Raw genomic sequence first — 25,251 nt, 5'->3', positions numbered from 1 at the left:
AATACCATGCAGTTTATGGAAATAATTTGTTAACAAAACCCAACACAAGCTACCCACCAATATACCTTCAAGACTTTTTACAGGCGAATACAATATGGGGATTGTGATTGTAAGGGAATTTACAAGAAAACAAAGAAAACTTGAGAAAAAGTACTTAGAAATACTGAGACAGTAATAAAATTTACGAAAAAAGTACTAAATATAAAACAGTACTGAAATAGTATAAAAACATACTAAAATACTACTAAAATAGTACTAAAACAGAACTGAAACTTTAACGAAAAAAACAAAAGCTCAAAAATAAATTTTGAAAAAAGAATCGAGGCAAGAAGAAAATTTGATTTCCTATTTTTGAACATTATAAGTAGGATTCTATTTAAAATCTACAAAAACGGAAACGATTACATCGTTTTATTTTATCTACTTTTGCCTATATCTCTCGGTTACTAAGTCATGTACAATATGGATATCAAACCTTATAACGCCTTCGAATTTCGGACCGTCAATGGGTCAATTTCGGGAAAAGAAATGTCTAAGACATGTACATAGACAATATCCATTATATCAAAAACTCAACTTTTAGAAAAAATTAAATTTTAATTTCAAAATGGCTTAAATTTGACCACAAGACTTTATGAAGGTTAATAGTGCCCAAATAAACACATTCCAGTAGCCGAGATATTACTCAACAAGAACTTGCAAAATCATAGGGAGCTACACCACCAGCAATTTCGAAACGTCTAAAATACTACTAAAATAGTACTAAAACAGAACTGAAACAGTACTGAAGCATTACTGAATAAGTAATAAAACAATACTAAAACAGTATTAAAACAGTACTGACATAGTGCTGGGACAGTACGGAAACAGTACTAAAAAAGTACCGCAACAGCACTTGAACAGTACTAAGGCAGTACTGAAACAATACAGAAGCAGTACTAAAATAAGACTAATGCTAAAATAGTACTGCAACAGTACCTATACAGTATTGAAACACTGCTGAAAGAGTACTAAAACAAGACTACAACAATACAAAAACAGTACTGAAAAAGTACTAAATTTTTTGAAGCAGTACTGAAACATTTCTAAAAAAGCACTTAAACAGTGCTAAAAATATACTGAAACCGTTCTAAAAGAGCACTGAAGCAGTACTAAAAAAGTACTGAAACAATGCAGAAACAGTTCTAAAACATTTCTGAAATAGTACTGTGACAGTATTGGAATAGTACTGATACAGTATGAAATAGTATTGAAATAGTACTAAGACAATACTTCAGACTATTTCTGGAATTGAACTAATAGTAATTTTAACTTTTAAAATTGCAGGGTATTTGTGGGAAGGTGTGTATTTGTGGGAAATAAAACTCTGTACGTTACAATTGCATTTGAATTCAAAAATTTGGTCAAACTGAAAAACAAGACAATATTTGACAATACAGTTTGTTAAGGCCACATTAGAGTTGTTCACTTAGTTCAGTTTTTTCAATTCTTTCTGCCTATTTCATTCAATTGTTTTTTTCTCTCTATCGTTATCAGATGGATGTTTAGCAATTTGAATGTTTGGTTGCAAACAAATGTTTACACACATGTGTACGTATGTACGTCCTAATACTCTTGCATACATAAATGTACGACGCATTTTGCGTACAGAGGAGACATGTCTTTTCAATTGTTTCGAAAACATAATTTTTTTTTGTTTTGTTGCTGCTGTTGTTGAACTTAATTTTCATTTTAACATCATTTGCACTTTTGTACAAAACACATCTACTGTGCGTATATTTGTGTGGTAAGTATTTGTGTTTGAAGTTTACCAATCTAAAATGATAATTTAATGCCTCATATTTCCTTTTGTCGTATGTAGTTTTACCTAACAAAAAAACTGCACTGCAGTTGAATTTTTTTTACGAAATGTTGGGACAAGTTAACAATTGTGTTAGTGTAATGAAATTTGTTTAAAATTAAATGCAAATTAGCATCAGTTGTTGCAATGTTTAGTTATTTCATCTTATTAAAATTGAAGCGGTAGTAGTGAGAATAAGTCGGTTTCTTTTTAATTAATTTTCTTAAATCCTCAGTTTGAAGCAGCACGATAATTTTTCATTCAAAATGGGTTAAATTTTAAAGCAAATTTTTTTTAAATTTTAATAAACTTCTTATGACAAATAAATTACTTTTATTTTACTAGCTTTTACAAAATTTATATTTAAAAAGTTTTCAAAAATCAATAATAAAATGTTATATTTCCTCTCATATTATTTGCATAATAATTCCATTTATTTTTCTTTCACCCACATTTATTTATTTAGCAATAAAGCACTTTGCACTTTTTATTTAATTCTTTTTTTTATTTGAAAATAAATTTAAAAAAAAATAAAATTTAATTTTATTTAACAAAAAAAAATACCTATTAAGAGATTTTTAAGCGCACCAATTTAAAACCGTTACAACCACAAAATTTTATTATAAAAAAAACTGCACTTTAGTTATATTTTATAGTAAATATACATATATAGTAGTAATTGTAGTATGTAGTATGTTTTTAATCAATTAGTATTTAATTGTAAAAAATTAAAATGAAACACTTAAGGCAAAAAAATAATAATAATATGGAAATGCATGCTAATTACTCACTTTTATATTTATGGTTGCTGTATTTATTATTTATTCATAAATTAATGTTATTAATAATTTCTTTATATATTTGCGAATAAATTTATTGACAAAGGAAAAAATATAAAATGATTTACATATAAATGTAAAGTAATAGGTGGAGAATTTGAGCCTTCCTTTGAAAGTAACTTCTGGAGGAAGTTTTTTCCACATACCACAACGAGTTGTTCGGCTAAAGAGCCAATCGACCACAAATTAATAAGTTCTTGTTGAAAGATGATTATTACGAAAAATTTTGCAGATAAACACAATCCACATCTCGAAAATGGTCTAGCGAAAAGCTCCGAAATAGATTTTGAAGCATTGGCTCATACATAAGAGTTATATTCTATTTTCGGAAAACAGAGGATCTTGAATGCTTCTTCAATTTAAAAACTTCTGATTCTTAAAATACAGATGAAAATCTGATACAGATGATCTGTTGCGCATCTGTTTGTCAAAACACAATATTGAGTCTTTTAGATAATTGAAATGGACCCTATGCAGAGATTGTCATAATATCTTGATTCAGTGAATCGTTCATTTTTCAGCTGAATAAATGTTAGAATATTGCTGAAAGTTCTCCTTAGAACGATATTTAGAAAAATAAGGAATATAGTAGAAGAAAGAATGAATCCTTGCTGTACTCTAGAATCTTGAACTTTTTTGAATCATGTATAAATCGAAATAAGTTAATACCGATACCAAAAACAGTTAGCTATGATAAAAGTGAATAAACATTTTTAAAGTCCAGCTATTCAAGACGATGATACTCGTAGTTTACCATAATCTCCATAATGTGCAGATTGCTAAACTTTTAATTGGCGACGACATAAAGAGTTCGTCTGTCCATCTGTGGTAAAAATCAACATTCCGAAGACCCCAAATAACTTACAAACATGATTGATACATCAATATTAGGATCCGGATAATCGAAATAAATTTTTGGGTTCTTCGGCAAAGTTTCTTGGAATGACCCATAGAACGCGAATTGCGATGCGCCTTTGAACATTATATATTCTAATTCAAATCGGCAAAAACGGAAACGACTACTTCGTGTTATTTTATCAACTTTTGCCTATATCTCGGTTACTTAGTCATGTACCTTTCCACTGATGTATATAGTATTCAAAACCGAAACCCCGTCAACCGGTTTTTTCATCTTTGTAAACTCCACCGGTTTCGGTTTTATAAGCATATGGAAAACTTTGATACCATTTTTAAAAATATTGATTTATTTTATAGAAAATTATAGCATTTGACAATATTTTGTAAATAAAGAGCCTTAAGAATTCAAAAATGCTAAATTTCCGAAGATTTAGTACACAATTCTTAACACATTTCCTATTAGCGTCCAGAAATAAAAATAAATTTATTTTGCCCTTTTTCATATTAATTAAAAATTTAATATAAACCTGTTAACCGGTTTTTTTGAAGACAAAACCGTTTTTTTAAAAGACAATAATCAAAATCGGTTTTTTCATTAACATACTTTTTCGGTTAAACCGGAAACCGGTTTTTAAAATTTGACGGTTTTTTGGATACTATCACGACTGAGAAATTTAGTTCCAAAATAGGCCAATTTCAGCCAAACAAATTTTAAAATTTTTTTTCCAAAAATTTTTTTCACTAATAATTGTTTTCCCCAAACATTTTTTTTACCAATAATTTTTTTAAACAAACATTTATATAAATATTCAAATACAGTGTGAGACAAAAATGTGTAAATGATGGTCATATATTTACACTTTGTGACACCATTTTTAAAGTGCAATGTTTATAAAGAAACGTTTTGTGTTTTTTTAAACAATATTTATTAAGGATATTTTAGGACTAAATAAATAAAATATTTCCTTAATTATACTCCAGTAATCTAAAAAAAATAACTGCAACCCATTTACACACTTTTGGCGCAGATTACTAAAGTAACTTTTTTAGTACTTCGAATAACCTGCTTTCGCGTCAATGACAGCCTGAATTCTGGAGGGCATTATAGATCCCTAGATATCATGGGAGCGCTCCTAAAGCTGAGTTGTGTTTCTAAATGCATTTTGATAATTATAAACGCGACGTTTTAGAATTCGCACCAAATTCTCAATCGGATTTAAATTCTGAGATTGTGGGAGTCAATCTAGCAATGTAATTTTGGCGGTTTTTAAAAAATTAAGGGTCTTTTTAGACTTATGTTTGTTGTCGTTATCTTGTAGTATCACAGTGTTTTCAATTTGTCCACGCCAATCATTCAGACTATCCACATCTGTTGTCTTGATAATGTCTATATACATTTCTGCATTCATATTACTACCAATTTTATGAAGTCTTCCTACACCTTTCACAGAAAAACAACCACAAAATGGCAATATTCCACCACCATATTTCATAGTCGTCATAAAATCACGGTCTTTTAATGGCGCATTTCGTTTTTGGTAGTCATATTTTGGTCCATCAGTTCCAAAATGGTTAATTTTCGATTCATCTGTACATATAACTCTTTCTCAATCATCAAAGGTCCATTTCTTAAAAAAATTTACAAATGTTAGTCGAAGAGACTTGTGTCTTTCAGTTAAACGAGGTTTTTTAACAATCTTTATTGCATAAAAACCACTTAAATTTTTGCATTTATGTGCCGATGTTTATAGAAGTTGAGAGAAATATATCTTAAAGTTTAGAATCTACAGTAATAGCAGAAAAATTCACATTAACAATAAAACGCAAATTACCCCAACATTTGTTTACCATGAAGGATGAAAAACAGAAATCGAATAAGATATTTTCGCTGTTAAGTTTCGATAAATAAGTGAAATATGTTCTCTATATGTCAATCACTGATTTAAACCACAAATTTAGTTAATGAATTTTAGTTTTATTTATTATATTTTTACTAACACCATATTATAAAACTATATATCGATGTCTTAATATAAAAAGGCTTTAACTCGTGTTTTTTTTTTTTTGTAAGCCCAGATTTTCGTTTATTTCGATAAATGGTCCGATCATATATCATAATTAGCCAAAAAATCTCGACTTAAAAAAACACGAGTTAGGGCCTTTTTATATTAAGCCATCGATTTGTACAAATCTATAAAATACTAAATTTTTGATTTAATATACCGATTTATTTTAAAAAATTTATAAATCTATTTAAATTTAAAAAAATATAGTTAACAAATTTGCAATAAGTAGGTATAAGTTATATTTTATATAAAAACTGCACCTAATAATGCACCATTTTCTTTAGAAAAATATTTTGATTTCAATAATTTCCATTAATGTTGTAAGATAAAATTTCTTTGTTACTTTTTGGTTAAATGAATGTATGATCAAATATATAACTAGCAAATGTAACAATAAACTTTATTAAAAAATTGTTCTTTCTTTTACAACTTTTTTCGCTTACTTTCGACGATAAAAAAAAACAAATAAAAAACAAACAACAACATTGAAATCTAAAACAAACAACCCAAATGAATTGATGGCAACGACTACAAAAACACATTGCAACAATTTCCCTAATTGATGTTGCAATATCCTTACAAAAAAAAACTATACTATGACGAAAAAACGCGAATTAAACAAAAAAAATCATTGAAATTTTTTCAAAACTTAAAACCTTGATGAATGATACAAACAACTACAATCCACAAAAAAAATCAATACCGATGATACACATGGAATTGAACCCTGCATTTGGAAAAAATGCAAACAAACAAAAACAACCAACTGGCGATAATGGAAAATGGCTTCACTCATATAACGCGGGTCTGACAATGATATTTGACCACTAACACTAACAATGACTTTTATATTGTGTGTTTGTGGAATGAATTGGAACTATACACGACTCCTGTTCTGCGACTTGGCTGAATGGTTGGTTGCATTGATGGGTTGAATGGTTTGTTTAAATGGTTTGTGTTTCGCTCTTTTTTTTCTATCTTCTCTGTTTTATTTTTTTTTTTCTTTATTTCCTTAAAATCGATTTTCAAACTTTAACGTATATTAAACAAAAAATTTATAAAATGTCAAAAAAAAAAAACTACGGAAATTGCTAAATAAATGTTGATGACTACTAAACCAAAAACGGATGCCGTCATTGCTTGTGTTTCATCAACACGATGATGATCAAAATAACGATAATGATGATGGGTTTCTGTCTAAAAATAACCAACTGTCTGTCTGTCCATCCATCTGTCGCTATGAAAATGACAACTACAACTACTTGCAACAAAAACCAAACTTTACTTCAACATATAACAACAAAAAAAACAAATTCCCCTCCAAAAAAATCTATAAATGGTGATAAAAATATCCTTAACTAACGTTTGGTTGGTTTCTTTTTTTATGCGGGGCCAAACTAAAACTAAAAAAAACTTTTAACACACAACAAAAACACATCAAAATGCAATTTGAAAACATCTGGTAAATCGTTAAAACCTCTCCATTTACGTTTCAAACAAAACACTCAATTCGTAAAATACACACAACAACAACAAAACCCTTCACTAACGAAATAAAACAACAACTACTGCTAACAATGGTGGGACTCTGCCTGGCCAATACAAACTTTTTTTTACTTTTTGTTGCCAACACACACACAAAATGTTAAATGTCAAAAACACTAACACCATCGTCACCATCATCATCATCTGCACCACCACCACTGATACCAATATCATTAATACTACCACGACCACACTACCATTATCACCAACATCATCACTCCACCACTGCGTCTGCAACTTGTGTTTTATCACTTTGGAAATTCGTGTGTGTCTCTCTTCTCTCTTCTCTCTTCTCTCTTCTTCCTTCTTTATTTATTTTTTTTTGTTTCTAAACAACTAACGATGTCTTGCCACATAAATAACCAAAAAAACAACAACCGTTGATTTCAACACATCCTTATATTTGGTTAACTTCTCTCCACACACACGTATCAAACTTGAAAACATCATCGTTTGAATTGCATCTTTAGGTGGCCTGGATTAAAGCTGATGCAAAGGCCATTTTGGCCATACACGAACATGTTATTACAAATAATGATCGTCTATCGGTTACACACAACGACTACAATACATGGACCCTCAACATACGTAACGTGAAGATGGAAGATTCCGGCAAATACATGTGTCAGGTCAATACAGATCCCATGAAAATGCAAGTAAGTGGAATTAAATATTAAACTTAAATTACTATTAAGGTTTTTATGTGCTGAATATACTATAAGAAAATTTAAGGTAAGAAACATAACTTTTTAAAACAATAATTTTCGAATGTAGTGGTTTTAAAGAGCTTAAAAAATATGATAAAGCAAATCAACAAAATTTCTCGTAAAGAAACTTACCCTTACTTGATTGTTTAAAACTTTTTTACACAACTTCCTGGGGACACAACTTTAATGTTTTTCAAAAATTTCAAATTCGTCTTGGTTTGTCTTTTAACGATGTTCAAAGTTCCAATTTTATATAAGAATGTTGTATAATAGCTAAATTTCAATAGTATGTAACTTTTTAACAGTTTATACAATTTGATGTTATATAAATATATTTTCCTAAAAATCCTTTTTTTTTGAACGCAGGATATTGAACAAAAAAATTGTCTCAATTTTCTAGATATTTTCCTCAACTATAAGCCATTGAAAAACATGTTAAAAATTCAGAGTAGTAACATGGAGATCTACAGATAATAAACATTTAGTTAAAGACGTTTTTTTTATTTATCATTTTTTAGATGTTATCAAAAATGTTCAAAAAACTCAACAAAATCCTTTTGATCATGCCACTCATGACCACCTCTAGATATTTCTGCAACATCAAGCCATTTTCAGAAATTTCCTCCGTTTTCTAATTAAAATTTAATTTTTATTTATGAATAGTTTTTAATCAAATTTTAGAGCTATGTATTTAGATTTTCTATTGACAATGGAAAAATTAAAACAAATTTTGAAATCTGTTATCACGAATCTAACAATTCCCAAAAAAGTTTTAAAAAATCCCAAAAATGGCGTTTTTTTGTTATTTGGCTATAATATCCATACCAGAGTCGGGGTTATCCGAACCCTTTACCAAATATTTAAGAACATATTGGGCCATCTAAAACCGGTTACTATATTTTGATATCGGCTATGCGATTTGAGATTTTTTGCCCTAAAATTGAATTTTACATAAAAAATATATGCTTTTTGACGGACCTGGTCCCCTTGGTATCAAAATATTTTCAAATTTTTTTCTCATTTAAAATATCTTCTTGGAAGTTCTTTGAGATAACTTAAAAACCAAAAAAGTACTTTTTCAAAAAAAAATTTGCGAAATATTGCCTTTTTTTAAATGTTATAAATTCAAATGCATATAAACTTGGACTCAGTCATTATTTTTAATCAATTCTTTTTTATGCCAATTTTAAAAGTGGCATATTTTTGAATCTAATCTAATAGTTCGGAATCCTACTAAAATATTGATACAAATTTTTGTTTTTGAAACTCATAAATATATAATAAAATCTTTATTTATTAACGACACTCAATAAAATTTTCAAAGTTTTTTAAATTTATCATTCTAAATAACAAATTGTAAAAAACCTTGTCAAAGGTCATTTGCTAAAAATTAGAGCAAAAATTTCAAAAATGATATTTTTACAATATAGCCCATGGGGTCCACATTTCATCCAGGACTGTAAAAATTCTTTGGGGATAAATAGGGAACACATCAAGGTTTCAAAAGCTGCTTTCCGTTATCTGATCCCAGTATTGGGATTTTAAAACATGTGGCCCAAAATAGAAATTTTGATAAAAAATAGGTCAAATTCATATTTTATTTTATTTAATTTTTTATCATATCATTTTCGGCATAATCGAAAAATATGACATGTTTTTTATACCCAAATCTTCTCCGTAATGATAACATACAGAAAAAGATATAATTTTTATATATTCTTAAAGAAGGTTCAATTTTCAAATGCCTATAACTCAGAAATTATAAGAGATAAATATCACATGCACATTTCAAGACCTAGTCAAGCGCTTTTCAAAAATATAAAAATCTTTGAAACCGGATGGGAAACAAAACAAAATAACGCTCACGTCAAATTTTATCGCGATCGGACCAGCCGTTTAGAAATGCCAAATTTATTTCCAAACTATTTTGATTCTACCCTACTGTGCGCCATGAGATTAGACTGTGTGATTTATTTCCATATGAAAGTTATTTTTGATAAATTATATTAGGATATCAACATTTTTAAGAGATTTATACTCGTTGTGATTTTAGATGATATTTGGTATGAGGGCCTGGGTAGAAAAAAATTCATGTGCCAAACTTTGCTCAAAAATTTACCAGCCAGATGGACGGACGAACGGACAAGCATCGTTATTCTAAGTCGATCGATATACATTAAGGTGGGACTATTGTTTTTGGGCGTTACAAATATCAGCTCAATCGAATAACACTCTCCCCACTATGGTGGTGTATAAATACTTAAAACAGAATTAACAAGTAAGAGAGCTATATTCGGCTCGCCGAATCTTATATAGCCTTCACCAAATTATAGTTTAAAATATAAATTTTAAATATTTTTAGATAAACAAAATTAAAAGAATTATTAATAACAAAAATTTGATGGCAAGCATTTTTTTAAAAATAATTTTTTTTTTTTAAATTTAAAAAATAATTTTTTTGAAACACATGGCGTTACATGTATACGTCGTTGAAAATGGTTTTCAAATATCTATCATTAAAATATCCATATTGTCTATATTATTGACTTAGTAATCTAGATATAGTTCGAGTAATCGAGGTTGTCCTGTTTTTTCATTATATCTAAGCCATTTGCGGGCCTATTTTCTCGCTATAAGCCGAACTGGGTCTACGGCGAAAGCCACTCATGGCGAAGACTATAAAAATCAGCCAAAAGATATGCTACATGTTTGTAATGATTGGGGCGTATACGTGATAAGGTAAATAATATAATATTAACTATCACTCATACGCTTAATAGGAAGCAAAAGTAATTATGGTATTATAAAAGTAAAGAAGTTTTAAATTTATTTTTCAATAATATTGACATTAAAATTAAATTAAATAAAATATCTATTAAAACTACAATAAAAAATAAACCTATTAATATTTCTTTAAACTAATTTTCCAAGGAAAATATTAAGTTTTCTAAAAAACTCTCATTCCCCTTCTAAAATTTTAAATTTTTGATTGTTTAACATTTCAAGTGTCTTTAAAATTATTCATACAATTTGTTGTCGTTTCTTTATTCAGTTTTTATTTTAATAGGATTTTCGTATAGTATTCATAAGTATCATCACAAAGTGTTTTATAGAACATTTGCATTTTTTGTTTCCTGCTGGTGTTTGTCTCTTTTTTTTTTGTTCTTCTTGTCTTCACCCAGACTAATAATAAGATTATGTCTGGTTATGGCATGCTCTTTTACTTTAGCTCTCCCTCTCTTTCATACTCTGTATCCTTCTAACTAGAACACATACATACACAAACACACATTAATATTGTATTTGTGAAACATGGCATTAGAAAGGATTACATTGTTGACTTTAAGGATTAGTACTTTGTGATGAAGCTGATAATGGTCCAGGATGATACAGCATGGTTGCTGTTTGGCTTTTATGGTCAATATTAGTTAAATAATTGGTTTAAGGTTCAAATCAGTGCTAGTAATTTATAAACATTTGCTTGTGTTTTTCGTTTTTTTTTCAGTCTCTTTGTTATGCAAATTCGTTGAAATTAGTATGATGGCAGAGGAGAAATCATATTAATGTGAAATATGTTTTAGAATTGTTATGAAAGAATTATGTTAATTAAAAAATGATGGTGCTGAAATGTGTTTTAGATGGAAAATAATAATTGCTAACAATTCTTGAATAACATATAGTTATGTTTGTATAATCAGAATTAATGAAATTATTCCGTGGCTTTAAGTAACAAGAAACGGTAACTGAATGCTTTTGATTTCTCCCAAATTAAATATGGTGCCAACGAGTAGATTATTGTACTAAGTCGAATTAACCAGCAATTTCAGGGCATAAGCCACATATCACTATGTCTGACGAGAGACCAGAGTGTCAAGTAAATAAATCAGCATTTTATTAAATTTAAGAATTTTTACTTTTATTAATTTTATTCTTTAATTTTCTGCAATTTATTGAAGATTCATTTGAAATTAATCAATTGAAAACATTTTTTATAAATTTAAGATTTTTTCTAGATTTTATATTGCAATCTAATGAAAAGCCAAAAAAACTCACTAATCTTTAAAATTTCTGTTATTTTTCTGTGAACTTTACTTATCTGACATCTTTAACACACATAAATCACATTTATTTTGGCTGTATAATTCAGCCAAAAAAAAAAAGTGAAACAGTCAGATTTCATTTAACCCTTTTTGCTTTTATTATTTTTTACTTAAACTGATTAACAAGTGAAAAAATATTTGAACAAACAAAAATAAAAATCATAAAAAAATCCACTGAACTACTAATAGAAGCATATGACAGTCATTGTAAGCTCGTAATAAATACAAATACTCTTATGTATACACAAATACATATACTCATATTTACACATACTGTTATATATAAAAAATATACATACATATGTATATATAATGTATACAAATACAGTATCTGACGAAACAGTCAATAGGTCAAATGTAACAATTGTGAAAAGCATTAAGACGATTACTAATTGATAGTAGTACTCGACAAGAAGATTCTATATATATGTAATTTTTTTGAAATCGGAACACAAACGAAGAAATATTATTATTTTTAAAATTGAACATACCCGAGGTCTCCTAGCAAAAAAGGTCTTGAGCTCCAAATCTTCTCGTAAAAAACCGGAAGCTCGATTTTGATTTTAGAACCATGGTTTCTTCTGAAAAAGTTCATAGAATTTTCAGTAGATTACGAATTTGCTATACGCTTTACCACGTTTTTTGGGCCCGAACAAATTGACCCACCCTACTTTTTTGTTATTATTTTATAACTTTATCTATAGATTACACGGCTACGATGGAAAAAAAAACTTGGAAAACGGCCTAGCGTGGGTTATAGGTCTTGCTGAGTACATTACAAATTGTCTCTATAAATTTCAGAAACACCCTCAAATTCAGAAGTTATTCTGAAAAAACCGTTTTCAGTGATCTTCGTCGACTTATCTACCTGTAGCTTAGTCAGTTTTTGTCCGACTTTAAAATTTTTAACGGGTTTGGAAAGAAAACTGATTACGCTTTAAAATTACGTAAATTTTTTGATACATTTGTAAGTTATAAGTAGTATTTTTGTTAAGAATATCTAAAAGAAAAACAAAATTTATCAATTTTTTTGATATTAGTCGCTTTTCATTGCTTATTTTGATATGAAAGTTTATAAAAATTTATACCCACATATATAGATATATAAATTAGTTCTTAATAAAACATTGTTTTAATTATTCAAATCGGGTGAAAATTCTAAAAGTTATTCAACTTTTAATTAATTTCCATTTTTAGTATTTTCTCCCCCAGCGCATATAAATAAAAATAAACAAAAAACAAATAAATTATGATAAAATGAACTAAAGCCTAATTAAAAATTTGCTTTCGAATTATATATATAAAAAGTTCGAACAATTACCAAAAATCTATAAATAAACAAAAAACTGTAGAAAAAAAATATTTGTAAAATTTTGAATTTACAAGGTAAATTTTTTCGAACTTTTTTCAAAAAAGTTTAATAACTTTGGCAAATATAAACCGATTTTAACAAGTAATATCTCATTTTTCCCATATAAAGCTGTCTTTAAAACACTGTGCAAAAAAGAATAGGTTTTCATAGAAAAAAATTATATTAACTATTGTTGAATATGAAAAATTACGAGAAAAATAAAAAATAAAGCGAAACTTTTTATAAAAACACATAAATAAAAATAAACAAAAACAAATAAAATATAATAAAATTAACTAAAACCTAATTAAAAATTTGCTTTCGAATTATATATATAAAAAGATCGAATAATTACCAAAAATATATAAATAAACAAAAAACTGTAGAAAAAAAATATTTGTAAAATTTTGAATTTTTTCGAACTTTTTTCAAAAAAGTTTAATAACTTTTGCAAATATAAACCGATTTTAACAATTAATATCTCATTTTTATCCATATGAAGTTGTCTTTAAAACTCTGTGCAAAAAAGAATAGGTTTTCATAGAAAAAAATTAAATTAACTATTGTTGAATATGAAAAATTACCAAAAAAAATAAAAAATAAAGTGAAACTTTTTATAAAAACTTACGTAATTTTTTACATTTTGTAAAAGCCTAATTCTTTGTCTATCCATAATTGTTTAAAATTTCGAAATCGGTCTAAAAATGTGTGAGTTAGAGGTACTAAAGAACTACGACCTACCCTAAAACTGTTTTTTTCCAAATATCTCAAAATTTTGAGGGTGTTTCAAAATCTTTGAAAACGGTTTTAGTATGTCCTCACCTAGGCCTACAACCCCCATTAGGTCGCTTTTCAAGTTCTGACAAAAAGTGTCATTTTGTAGCAGAGTGTTATCGTTAATGTAGTTGGGCTGAATAGGTATTCTAGAGGTAACAGTAGACAAATTTGATACTTTGACCAAAAAAAGACGAAACTTCAACTCAAATGTCCAACAATATGAATATACTAAATCATAATGAATATACTAAATGATCTATCTGAGACGTCGAGTATTAGAATGCGCGATTTTATTTAAACACTCGGGAATTTTTTAGCTTTTATTTTAAAACATTTGGACAATATACATTTATTCGAAGTATTGAACACTGTTAGCAATTACCTTTTCCTATTATTCTGGCAACATTTGGATTCCGCCAAGAAAGAACTCTCATCTTTTGAGGCCTATAACGAATCAAGTCAATTGCGGATACTCTGTTCTGAAGTGAAACGTATCCCAGAGAAAGCGTTCTGCATCGATCAAAACAAATAGTAGTCGAACGGGCAAGGTCTGGAATATAGGCCGGGTGTAGCAATACATCCCAACCACTTCTTTCTAAATAGTTTTTAACAGGTATTGCAACATATGGCCTAGAGTTGTCATAATGGAATATTACGGTTTAATGTCTGGCCGAATATTCTGGGTGTTTCTAGGCCAATGCTCGCTTCAAGCGATTCAGTTGAGATCGATAGAGTTTCCCTGTGATGGTCTGGACAGATTTTAGCAGCTCATAGTAGATAAGTTACACTGAATTACCTTAACGCCTTGGATATTTGGCTTTGTTGTCGATTCGGCTTGTTGGTCGGGCTTAGAGATGCTAATCGGGACTGATTTTTAAAAATCCCGGGGGTCGGGATTTGGTAAAGATTTTCGGGAAATCTAAAATCCCGAAAATTATAAGAAAGAAATTTTTATTTAGCAATTAATTTTGTTTTCGACATATGCTGTTGCCGAAAAACATCTTTCACATTGGCAAACCCGTTTGCAAATACTTATAACAAATCTGCAAGTATTTTCCTCTCGTTCCTTCAGAAATAAGATGATCTATTTCTTTTGCAAGTTGAAAATCTACATTCTAACTTGGTTTCGTTATTGTTATTTGGGGTTTCCACATTTATTAATAATATCTTTTAGCCTTTTAGCAATCGAAATATTTTCATTTTGTTAGAGCTCCTCATCTGAGATAAAATCAATTTCATTTGAAGAGGATTTAAATTGAGTTTTGTTAAATAACTTACAAAAAAAGTTGAAGAATTGATTTTCTAGAGCCCCACTCAAGGAAAACCAAAAATACCGTTTTCGTTTATTAACTATATTGTAGCAGGAGTTGAACTTAACAACTTTGCTGAACATCACTTTACGATATTCGGGCATGTAGAATGTCAAAATGAATGAAAAAGTCACACAAAAATGACAATTTCTCCTATTTATTTATGAAAAACGGAATTTGGAAAATCCCGAAAATCCCGGGATTTAAAATTAAAAAATCCCGGGCTTCGGGATTTAGAAAATCCCGAAAACCCCGGGATTTTCGGGAACGGGATTCCCCGTTTAGCATCTCTAGTCGGGCTTCACATACCATCTCTTATGCTTTGGGTAATCGTAATGAATTAATTTTTCATCGCAACAAATGATTCGGTTCAAGAATGATTTTCTTTTATAGCGTTCACGCATCATTTCGGACATGCAAAATCGTCATTCGAGGTTTTTCATCTTCAATTCGTATGTTACCCAATTTCTCTGCTTTGGATGAATCCTGAATCATAAAACCTTTTTAGGCTAGCCTGGCGATGAAACACATTCACTATAAGCTTCGGTGAGTTTCAGCGAGAGTTTTTTCAAACTAATGAAGTAAATAGCACAGCCGGCCTCTCACTCATCATTCTTTAATAGGATCTGTGTTATATTTTATCGAATTCCTTGTAAATATCTTTCTTATCTAATCATGATTTCCGTTAAAAACTTCACAATTGTCATCTACTGTATTTGAAAATTTTGTACATCAATGTTTGTATGCACTAGTAGTATAATATTTTCAAGTATGTAATTCATTCTTCTCATCATATTGTATCCATTTCCATTTAGTCCTGCTCGTCAACATCATCATCCTTATACACCGATGATACCCGGCCTGTGTATGATGATGATGATTTTTGTTGATGTGTTAGTAGTGTGTGTATCTGTGTATGGTGTATGATTCTTCTTTATGTAAACATAATGCTTTATTTGCTTTTCACTTAATTCACTTTGTAAAGCATCATGATTTTATTACAGTCGCGCAAAAAAAAAATAATATAAACAGTATGTGTATGTCGGTACTCAGTTGTGTATATGAATGAGTGTTTATGGAAAAAGAGCTGGGAAAAAATTGATATAAAACGAAATTGAAATTGTCATCAGCTTTAATGTTGCTGGTTTTTTTTCCTCAATCCTTTTTTTTTCTTTTATTTGACTTTTCACTACTTTAGATGAACTCTTTACATTTGCGGAAGTTTACAGAAAAATTAAACAAAAAAAACATTAAAAGGGAGTAATTTTAATGCGAATTTATAATACTCTATATTTCTAAAAAAGCTTAGCTTTCTAATAAAAGACTTTGTTCGAGAAAAAATTAATAATTACACTGCCCAACAGCATTTTTGGAACAGACTAGCGACCCTATAATTCTGAAAGGGCATGTTGAGTCTACAAAAGAAAAAATATTGGATCTTTTTTGGGAAAAAACGTCAAATTGACCCCTAAAGAGAGGAGATAGAGGGTTAAGATGTTCCACAAAAATGATCCCCATAAAATTCCACAATATAACTCTGATAATAAGAATTCTCTCAGATATTAACTTATAACATATTTTTCAGTTAGTATAATGCTACCTTCGATCAAAAAATTAAAACTTTGACCCACTGTAAAAAAAAATTCAGACCAGCTGGACATAAGTTTAATGATCTACTCAACATGCCGTTTCAAAATTATAGGGTCGCTGTTCTGTTCCAATCAAAAAGTCTCAATTTGTTGGACAGTGTTATTTAAGAATGTACCAATTTCAAAACCTTAAACAATAATTTTATAATTTCACAAATAACCTGTAACACTATTTTATACAAAATTATGATCGCGAACAAACTATTTAATCCATTTCATTGCTCCGATAACAATATTGCAAAATATTCCAAATAAATTAATCCTCGCACTGTTTTAAACACCATATAAGCTTTTTCTGCAAATGGAGTCAATGTTCCATCAACTTTGATTTCCATTGAATCTCTTAATCGTTTTGTTACCAATAAACTGACAAATTAAATATATTCTCTACAATATCCAACACGTTAGCAAGTAAATATAAGAACAAAAGCAAAAATAAAAACAAAAAAACAGAAATAAAATAAACGCATGAAAAATTCAAGTGGTTTCTCATGTGTCGCCGCCAACTTCATTGGCTTCATATTCCATTTATATCCACTTCCGATGGTTGTGCTTGTTATGTCATGCTTGTTTGTTTGTTGTTGTTTTTTTTTTTGAATTGTTAGCTTAACACTCATACCACGGGTACCTACCACCAACTACGACGACAACAGCAGTACATTCCAAAAGAGAAAATGTTTTCGTTTCCTTTTTTTTGTTTTTTTTTTTCAACCATAACGTACTAGCATTCTTGTACTCAAACGCAAGCGACAATCGCATTTACGTACTTCTACTATTGACTTTAAGCTTTATGAATGCGTGTGCATGGGTGGCTGGTTTGTCAGAGAGTTAAAGGAATGAATTCTATTTACATTATTTCCGAATTAAAATAAAATAAATAAGATCTTTTAAATTAGAACTTTTAACCCAAGAGACCTGTGTCATAGTTGAACTATTGGAATGTTAAACACCTTTAAATTTTATTAATATGTACCAAATTTAAGTTTTCACTAGTAACTGCGATGACCGGCTGATCATCTTCAAAAAACACCACATGACAACTGAAAAACCAATTTACCATGACCAGATCAAAGCATTTCCTCACGAAAGAACAGAGGAAATACATGAAATAAGATAATCTGAAATCGAAAGATCAGAGGAGGATGAAGATGAGTTGAGAAATACGTGCAACCATTCTCATTTAAAAGGCTATTTTTGTTTAGTTGTTAGAGTATTCAAAACCGCACACTGTACGAACATCTATTGTATACAGGTTATGAGAAGCAGGATAGAGGGAGTAGTGTTTATAGACATTTGATTTAAATTTTCCTGCATAGAAAGGGCCAAGAAATACTTCGACAGGAAGCTTATTCCACATACGGACGGTACGGCTAAAGAACGAATTTTCTCTCTATTGTGTTGTGCGATCCACTGCCAAATCGACCACGAGTGGATGAGCCCCCGCTGACGAACGCGTATTTCGTAAGAAATTAAGGGTATCGGGAATAAGTTCCCTAATTTCATAAGAACACATTCCATTGAAGTATCGATAGAACAGTGAAAAACAACCCACATTGCGACGACTACCTCGTTTCTGTATTGTATGTGAGAAACTTTTCATTCGAAACATTTATAAACTTCCTGTTAAACACAGGGCGATTATTAGTAAATCGATAGCTGTGTCTGTACTTTTAATGTATTCAGTTTAAACATTACCTAAGTCATCCTGTTAAAAACTGAATGACTTCAAGAATTTTAAAATTTTTTTTGATGCGAAAACTTCTCACAAGTTACAGAAACGGGAGCATCTACTCCAGATAATCAATAGATACCCTTCTCCGTCTCCTGTATGCGGTCGAGTAACTCCAAAATATAATTCGAAGTCCCATACATGAGAGTTGTATTCCATTTTTGGTCGGATGTAAGTGGTGTAAATAATAAGGAGATCAAATGAAGTGAAGTATTTCTTGCGCCGTCTTAGAAAACCGAGGCACTTGGTGCTTTTTTCGACACTTGAAAAATGAATTCTCATAGCTAGAACATTGAGAGAAAGGCTTGGTCTATAGTTGAAGGAATATGAATGACAAATGTTGCTGTCATCTGCAAAATAATAGATAGGGATGGAAGTTTGACTTTGAAGGTCATTTAAAAAAATAAGGAGTAGAGTAGGAGACAGAAGTTGAACCCTGAATTAATCTTGAACTCGTTTGATGAGATCCCATCTACAACAACTTTTTTAGTGCGATCTCTGAGAAAGTTCGATATAAATCGAGAGAAGTTGTTACAGACACCAAAAGCAATTCGATAGGAATGCATCATGCCATACCCTATCGAACGCCTTAGAAATATCAAGAGCCACCACTTTACTTTCGCCAAAACGGTGAATGAAATGACTCCATTTTACCGATAGGAAGGCAAGCAATTCCCCCTAGAGAGGCCTCTACGAAAGCCATACTGCCGTTCGCTAAATAAATTATTCGACTCTAGCTATTTTACATGATGGTGGTTAACCATACTCTCCATAACCTTGGAAAGTGCAGAACAAATTGCTATTGGGCGATAATTTTCAGGGTTGTTAGTCTCTCCCTTTTTTGGAATTGGCATTACATTAGCAACCTTCCAACATATAGGAAATTCTATGGCTTGGTATAATATGCTGAAAAGGTTTGCTAACGGAAGGGCTAGCGTCCGTTACCAAGCCAAGATTTTATACTTAGGACTAATTTAGATACATTTTCCTAATCTAAAGTAGAACTAACTCTCTTTAGCGAACAATTTAATTGATAATTAAGAACGCGACATTCGTATAACTTTGAAGTAAAAACATAAAGTATCTTAACCATCTTAAGTAACACATCTTCTTCATTAGTTGGGTTGGATACCCCAGTTGATTCGGGTCCCCCAACAAGAGTCCACCAAGACAAAGTGATTATCTTATTCTTCGATTAGAGAGTTAGGATCATGAGATCCTTCAATAGGTTTTGTTAGGTCCATAGCGACCTGTTCCATTTTAGTTTATTTATTTTGTTTAATTTATGTAAAGAAATATATACTAGTTGATAGCTAGTATTTAAATTTGTACTGCATACTTTAGGGAGATTTTTTATTACAGTTGACTGGACTCACAAAAAAAGAAATTTCCGAGTTTTACCCGGAATTTTTGAATTTTTTCACTCCAGCCGTTCTCACGTGATGACATTACATACATGGACCATTTCATTTTTATATATATAGATAGATAGGAAGAAAACAGAACATCATACAACAGAACCCCTTGTTGCTGATGAGCAAAAATACAACCAGACAATGCCCTTGTCCAGAGGCCACCGTTAGGAGACACATAAACGTAGTGCCTTTTATTCCATGGACACGGTGAGGATTGCATCCGGAATTATTAGTTTTTATCGAGCGTCTGCTCCAGTTTGCTCTACACCGAGCATGGACGGTCATTGGATGCCGAAGAGGCTTAGGCATTATCAACAGATTAGATATGTTGCACAACGTTACACAGTGGGGGAATTGAAAAAAAGTGTAAATGAATATATACCTTCTAAACAAATAGCCAGATTTTAATAAAATATAGTGGAGGTGTTGATTCCAAGGGGGGCCACAATGCACCTCGGGTATATCTACAATTAAAAATAATGCCAAATCTAATAATGCTTCGCCCGGTAGCTATTTACTAATGTAAGTTCTTCAAGTTTCTCAAAAAAATATCTCTTATTAAGAAAAGTGAGAAGTGAAATGAAGGCAATATATTAAAAATTAAAATTTCTGAATTTTTGATTTTTTTTTACAAACCATCCCCAGAAAATTTCGAATCGAATAAAATCAGCCAAATCGCTCCAGCCGTTCTCACGTGATGCCATTACATACATGGACCATTTCAGTTTTATGTATATAGATTATACAGAAAATAAGAAAAACATAAATAATGTATTTATATTTTTCAGATAACATTTCGGGAAATATTATAAAAGGAAAATACGTAATATCAAAATTCGTATTATTGCGTGGCCCAGAGCCTTCCGAAGTATGTATATTTCAACAACATTGCGATATGCGATTAGAGGCATATCTGGCTCGGCCCCCCTTGGTGTTATAAGACCAAATTCAAAACTTAAGTTTATCAACACATTCTCTCGTTTAGATGTTACGTATTTATTTCCACTTTTTCAGTTCTGTATTCTACGAATCTTAAAGTCCCAATGATGCCTTCGTATAGGCATTTTAAGGGCAATATGTAAATAATGAAATCACTCCTTTAATTCTATCTACCATTTGACAAGTGTATGCTAAAGTTCACTTAGCATATGTATGTGTGTATGTACAAAAACACATACATACAAATGTAAACGTTCATATATGTATAGGAATGTATATGAAAATGAATGTATGCATACAAATATCAATGTCCTTACTTACTTGTTGTTTACTTTATTCATATAAATGTATAATTTTGTTGTTTATTTATGTTTTATTTATTTTTATGATTTAAGCTTTAATATGTTTATTGTTTTAATGTCATTTCAACGCTGCCATCGTTGTCGTCGTCAACATTTCAGACGAAAAAAATAAAAAAAAAGAATGAATGAATTTATAAACGTGTGTGTATGAATGTTTACATTTGTATGGGCTCATGTTTATGTATGGGAATGAATATTCTTACATATATAAATGTACATATGTATGGGTTTAATACCATTTCATACAATCACTTAAGCTGTGTCGTCTGCTCAACGTATGTGTGTATGTATTTATTTTGAAATTGTTAAATTCTGTATGTCTTTCAAGAGTCTCTCACTTTATTATCATTTCAATTCAAACATTTTGTCGCTTTCATGTTTTGTCTTCATCCTCTACGAATTTGGACTTGGCTGCTGCTGAGAAAAGTGCTCCTGTGAGAATTTTTGTTGCCGTATTTCATTTTAACGTTTGCTCTTACTTAAAATTCAATTGGATTCCATTTTTCATCGTCTTTAATATTTATTCACTTAATGTGTTGAAATTCAAATATTTAATGGGCTGAGACAAGACAGATGAAAGATGTTTCAACAGCAGTTTTAAAGGAAGTAGGTAGGGATATTCTCTAAATTGTGAAATAATGAATAAAATATGGCAAATAAATCAGTTTGAATTGTTTATAGATAACATTATTTTTAAATAAATAGCATTACATTCAAATAGCTGAAATTTATTAACAATTATACTTTAAGGACTTAAAAGTTAATATCCCATGATCTCTTGAGACAAATATTGAAGTATGATATGAAATGGGATTTCGTCAATAATTCATTCGGTACTAAGATTTATGAAACATTTAATTACATTTTAAGTACTTTTAATAGAAAATAAAATTAAAAACTAACTCCTCTTTACCAATCAAATTACCTCAAAAAATAATTTTCATAATATTTTTGTCTTCTCTATAAAACTAAACACTGACACATTTTACTTATTTTCTCATACAACTTTTGTTCACTTTTCAGACAGCAGTTTTAGAAGTTGTCATACCACCAGACATTATCAATGAGGAGACATCGGGTGATATGATGGTACCCGAAGGTGGTTCAGCGAAATTAGTATGTCGAGCCCGGGGACATCCAAAGCCCAGAATAACATGGCGCAGAGAAGATGGCAGAGAAATTATAGCACGTAATGGAGCGCATCAGAAAACAAAAGGTAACAACAAAACTAAAACTTTTCTTTTTTCACATAAAACCACAAACAAGAAAAAAACCTAATAAAAACATATAAAAAAAGGAATTGAAACTAAAGGAAATACAAAAACAAAACATAAAAGTGCATGCATGTAACTTTTACATTAACTGAAATTAAAACATGTTATACTTATAGTGGCAACAAAAAAAGTGAACTCTAAACACATAAATTTTGTTTTTTAAATGAGTTACATACAATATTTTAAACTTTTTTGTTCCCTTTTAGTTGTTAAATTATTCGTGGCATGTTGTTTTTTTTTCATTTATTTATTAATTTTTTGTTATACGTTCTTATTTTAGCTTTAGCTGTAGAAGGTGAAATGCTAACATTGTCAAAGGTCACGCGATCTGAAATGGGTGCCTACATGTGTATCGCCTCAAATGGAGTGCCACCATCCGTCAGTAAACGTATGAAGCTACAGGTGCATTGTGAGTACAAAAAAATAACAAAAACATTAACTATATTTATATAAAATTTATTACATACAGTGAAACAGGGTTATAATGAACTATTTGTCCTTATACAGAAAACATTATTTATTCTAAAGTTTCAATGCCAATATTTATTTGATATTCGACTGGTTTCAATTGAGACAAGTATTCTTGTGCTCAAAAACAAAATTTTATAATATTTTCTACTAAAATTTGAGTAATGAATTTGCTAATTCGGATAATTGCATACAGAATTTTTGTTATTGTTTGAACATTGACAAAATATTTTGTTGAAAATACAGTTTTCGTAATAGAAAACACAAAAAAAATAAAATGTGATTTCAATTACAAAAACAATATTTACAATAACTTTTTTTTATTAAAGTTCAACCATTAACGAAAATTATATATTCGATTATAAACAAGTAAGAGAGCTGTATTCGGCTGTGCCGAATCTCATATACCATTCACCAAATTATACTTTAAAATAAAAATTTTAAATATTTTTAGGTAAGAAAAATTAAAAAAAAAAAAAATATTTTTCCGATTTTTTTATGAGTGAAAAAATTATATGGCAACAATTTTTTAAATTTTTTTTTTTTTATTTGTTAGTGAAAAACTATTTTATGTCAAAAAAAATTGGGAAAAAAATATTTTTTCCAATTTTGACCCATTGTAGGTCCGACTTACTAAGGCGTTATATACGTCATTGCAAAGTTCTTTGAAATATCTAATGTCAATTACTAACGACTTAGTAATCCAGATATAGGTAAAAAATCGAGGTTGTCCTGGTTTTTTTCTTATATCTCAGCCATGTGTAGGCCGATTTTAAAGAGTTACCGAACTGGGCAGATATATTGATTTCAACATACAGACGGACATGGGTGTATCGAATCCGCTATCTATAACGATCCAGAATATATATAGAAAGTGTCCATTTGTGAATTTTCACTTGTCCACAATTTCATGTTTAGTTTTTTATTGTAATGTGGATTCAAACTTATTCGAAACGTATCATTGGAATAAAGGAATAGAACCCTAAAGACACATATTTTGTATTCTCACTCAGAATTTAATTTCTAGGTCAATTAAGAGGAAGAAGGGAACCACTAAAGTCACCCTTAGTGAATTTCATGATTTTGGGTTCATTATTATAAAATATTCAAAAAGTAGCAATACAAAAAAAATAGATTTTGAATTAACTTAATTTCATGTTTTATGTCGATTATTTTAAAATGTTCAAAACGTACTATTAGTAGGAAAAAAGTCCCCTGTAAGTCCCCTCATTGTAGACTCAAGTTTAGTCATGATCAAATGTTTCTTATTTCCTGAATATATTTTTATTAGTACAGAAAATTCAAAAAGTTTCATCTAAAGAACGAAAAAGTACCATTAGTTCTCCCTTTTTGGTACCTTAATACCATTAAGCGGCCTATCCTTGATTCCTTTTCACCCAATAAGTTAAATAACACAGTTCAATAAGTTTTTTGCGATTTTGCAAGATATGAGTCTGAGAAAATTATCACTTTTATGCAATAATGACACCGAGGCCCCAAATCTTTGGGGGGCCCATAAAAAAAGTGAATGACTTTGGGCAAAAATCAAGTTTGAAATTTCAAATTTTTTTGTGACAAAGATATGTCTCAAACGATTCAAATCTGTGTTCATGTGGTCAAGAAATCATTACCAAACCGGATTTGGCTCAATCTACATTTTCGCACTCGAGTTCCAAATAAACCCATGTTAGTTAATTTTTGTATGACTTTAGGCACAAGTGTTTAAAATTTTATTAAAATTGGCTTAATAATTTGTAATAAAAATTATTTTTCCATTTTTGCATCTAAAAGGTTCGAATTTTCAAAAAGTACCAAACAAATATTTGGTATGTTTTGATAATTAAATAATACTATTTAAAATGTATTTACATTTTTATTGATTTAAAAGATACTAGAGTCCAAAAAAAGTACCAAATCATACTTTTTACCCGTTTTTTCCCTAAAAGGTTTGAATTTCAAAAAAACACCAGAAAACCGCATTCCATTTTTTTAATTATATATAGATGCATTTCAAATGGTTTT

General features: G+C 29.7%; 1 protein-coding gene across 2 annotated transcripts in view; it reads left to right on the top strand.

Annotated features, from left to right (window-relative positions):
* The window catches only part of DIP-beta (Dpr-interacting protein beta), a 66,061-nt gene that overhangs the window by 17,428 nt on the left and 23,382 nt on the right, over positions 1 to 25,251 (top strand). For both annotated transcript variants that reach the window (XM_065508786.1, XM_065508785.1), the window contains exons 3-5: positions 7,619 to 7,804; positions 22,511 to 22,703; positions 23,042 to 23,170. In XM_065508786.1, coding sequence (XP_065364858.1) covers positions 7,619 to 7,804; positions 22,511 to 22,703; positions 23,042 to 23,170 — 508 coding nt within the window. The remainder of the gene's footprint in view (positions 1 to 7,618; positions 7,805 to 22,510; positions 22,704 to 23,041; positions 23,171 to 25,251) is intronic.

Source organism: Calliphora vicina, chromosome 4 (genome assembly GCF_958450345.1).
Source record: "Calliphora vicina chromosome 4, idCalVici1.1, whole genome shotgun sequence".
Classification (NCBI taxonomy): Eukaryota; Metazoa; Arthropoda; class Insecta; order Diptera; family Calliphoridae; genus Calliphora; species Calliphora vicina.
Note: the sequence above shows the minus strand (reverse complement) of the source record. Positions and strands in the feature narration are given on the sequence as shown.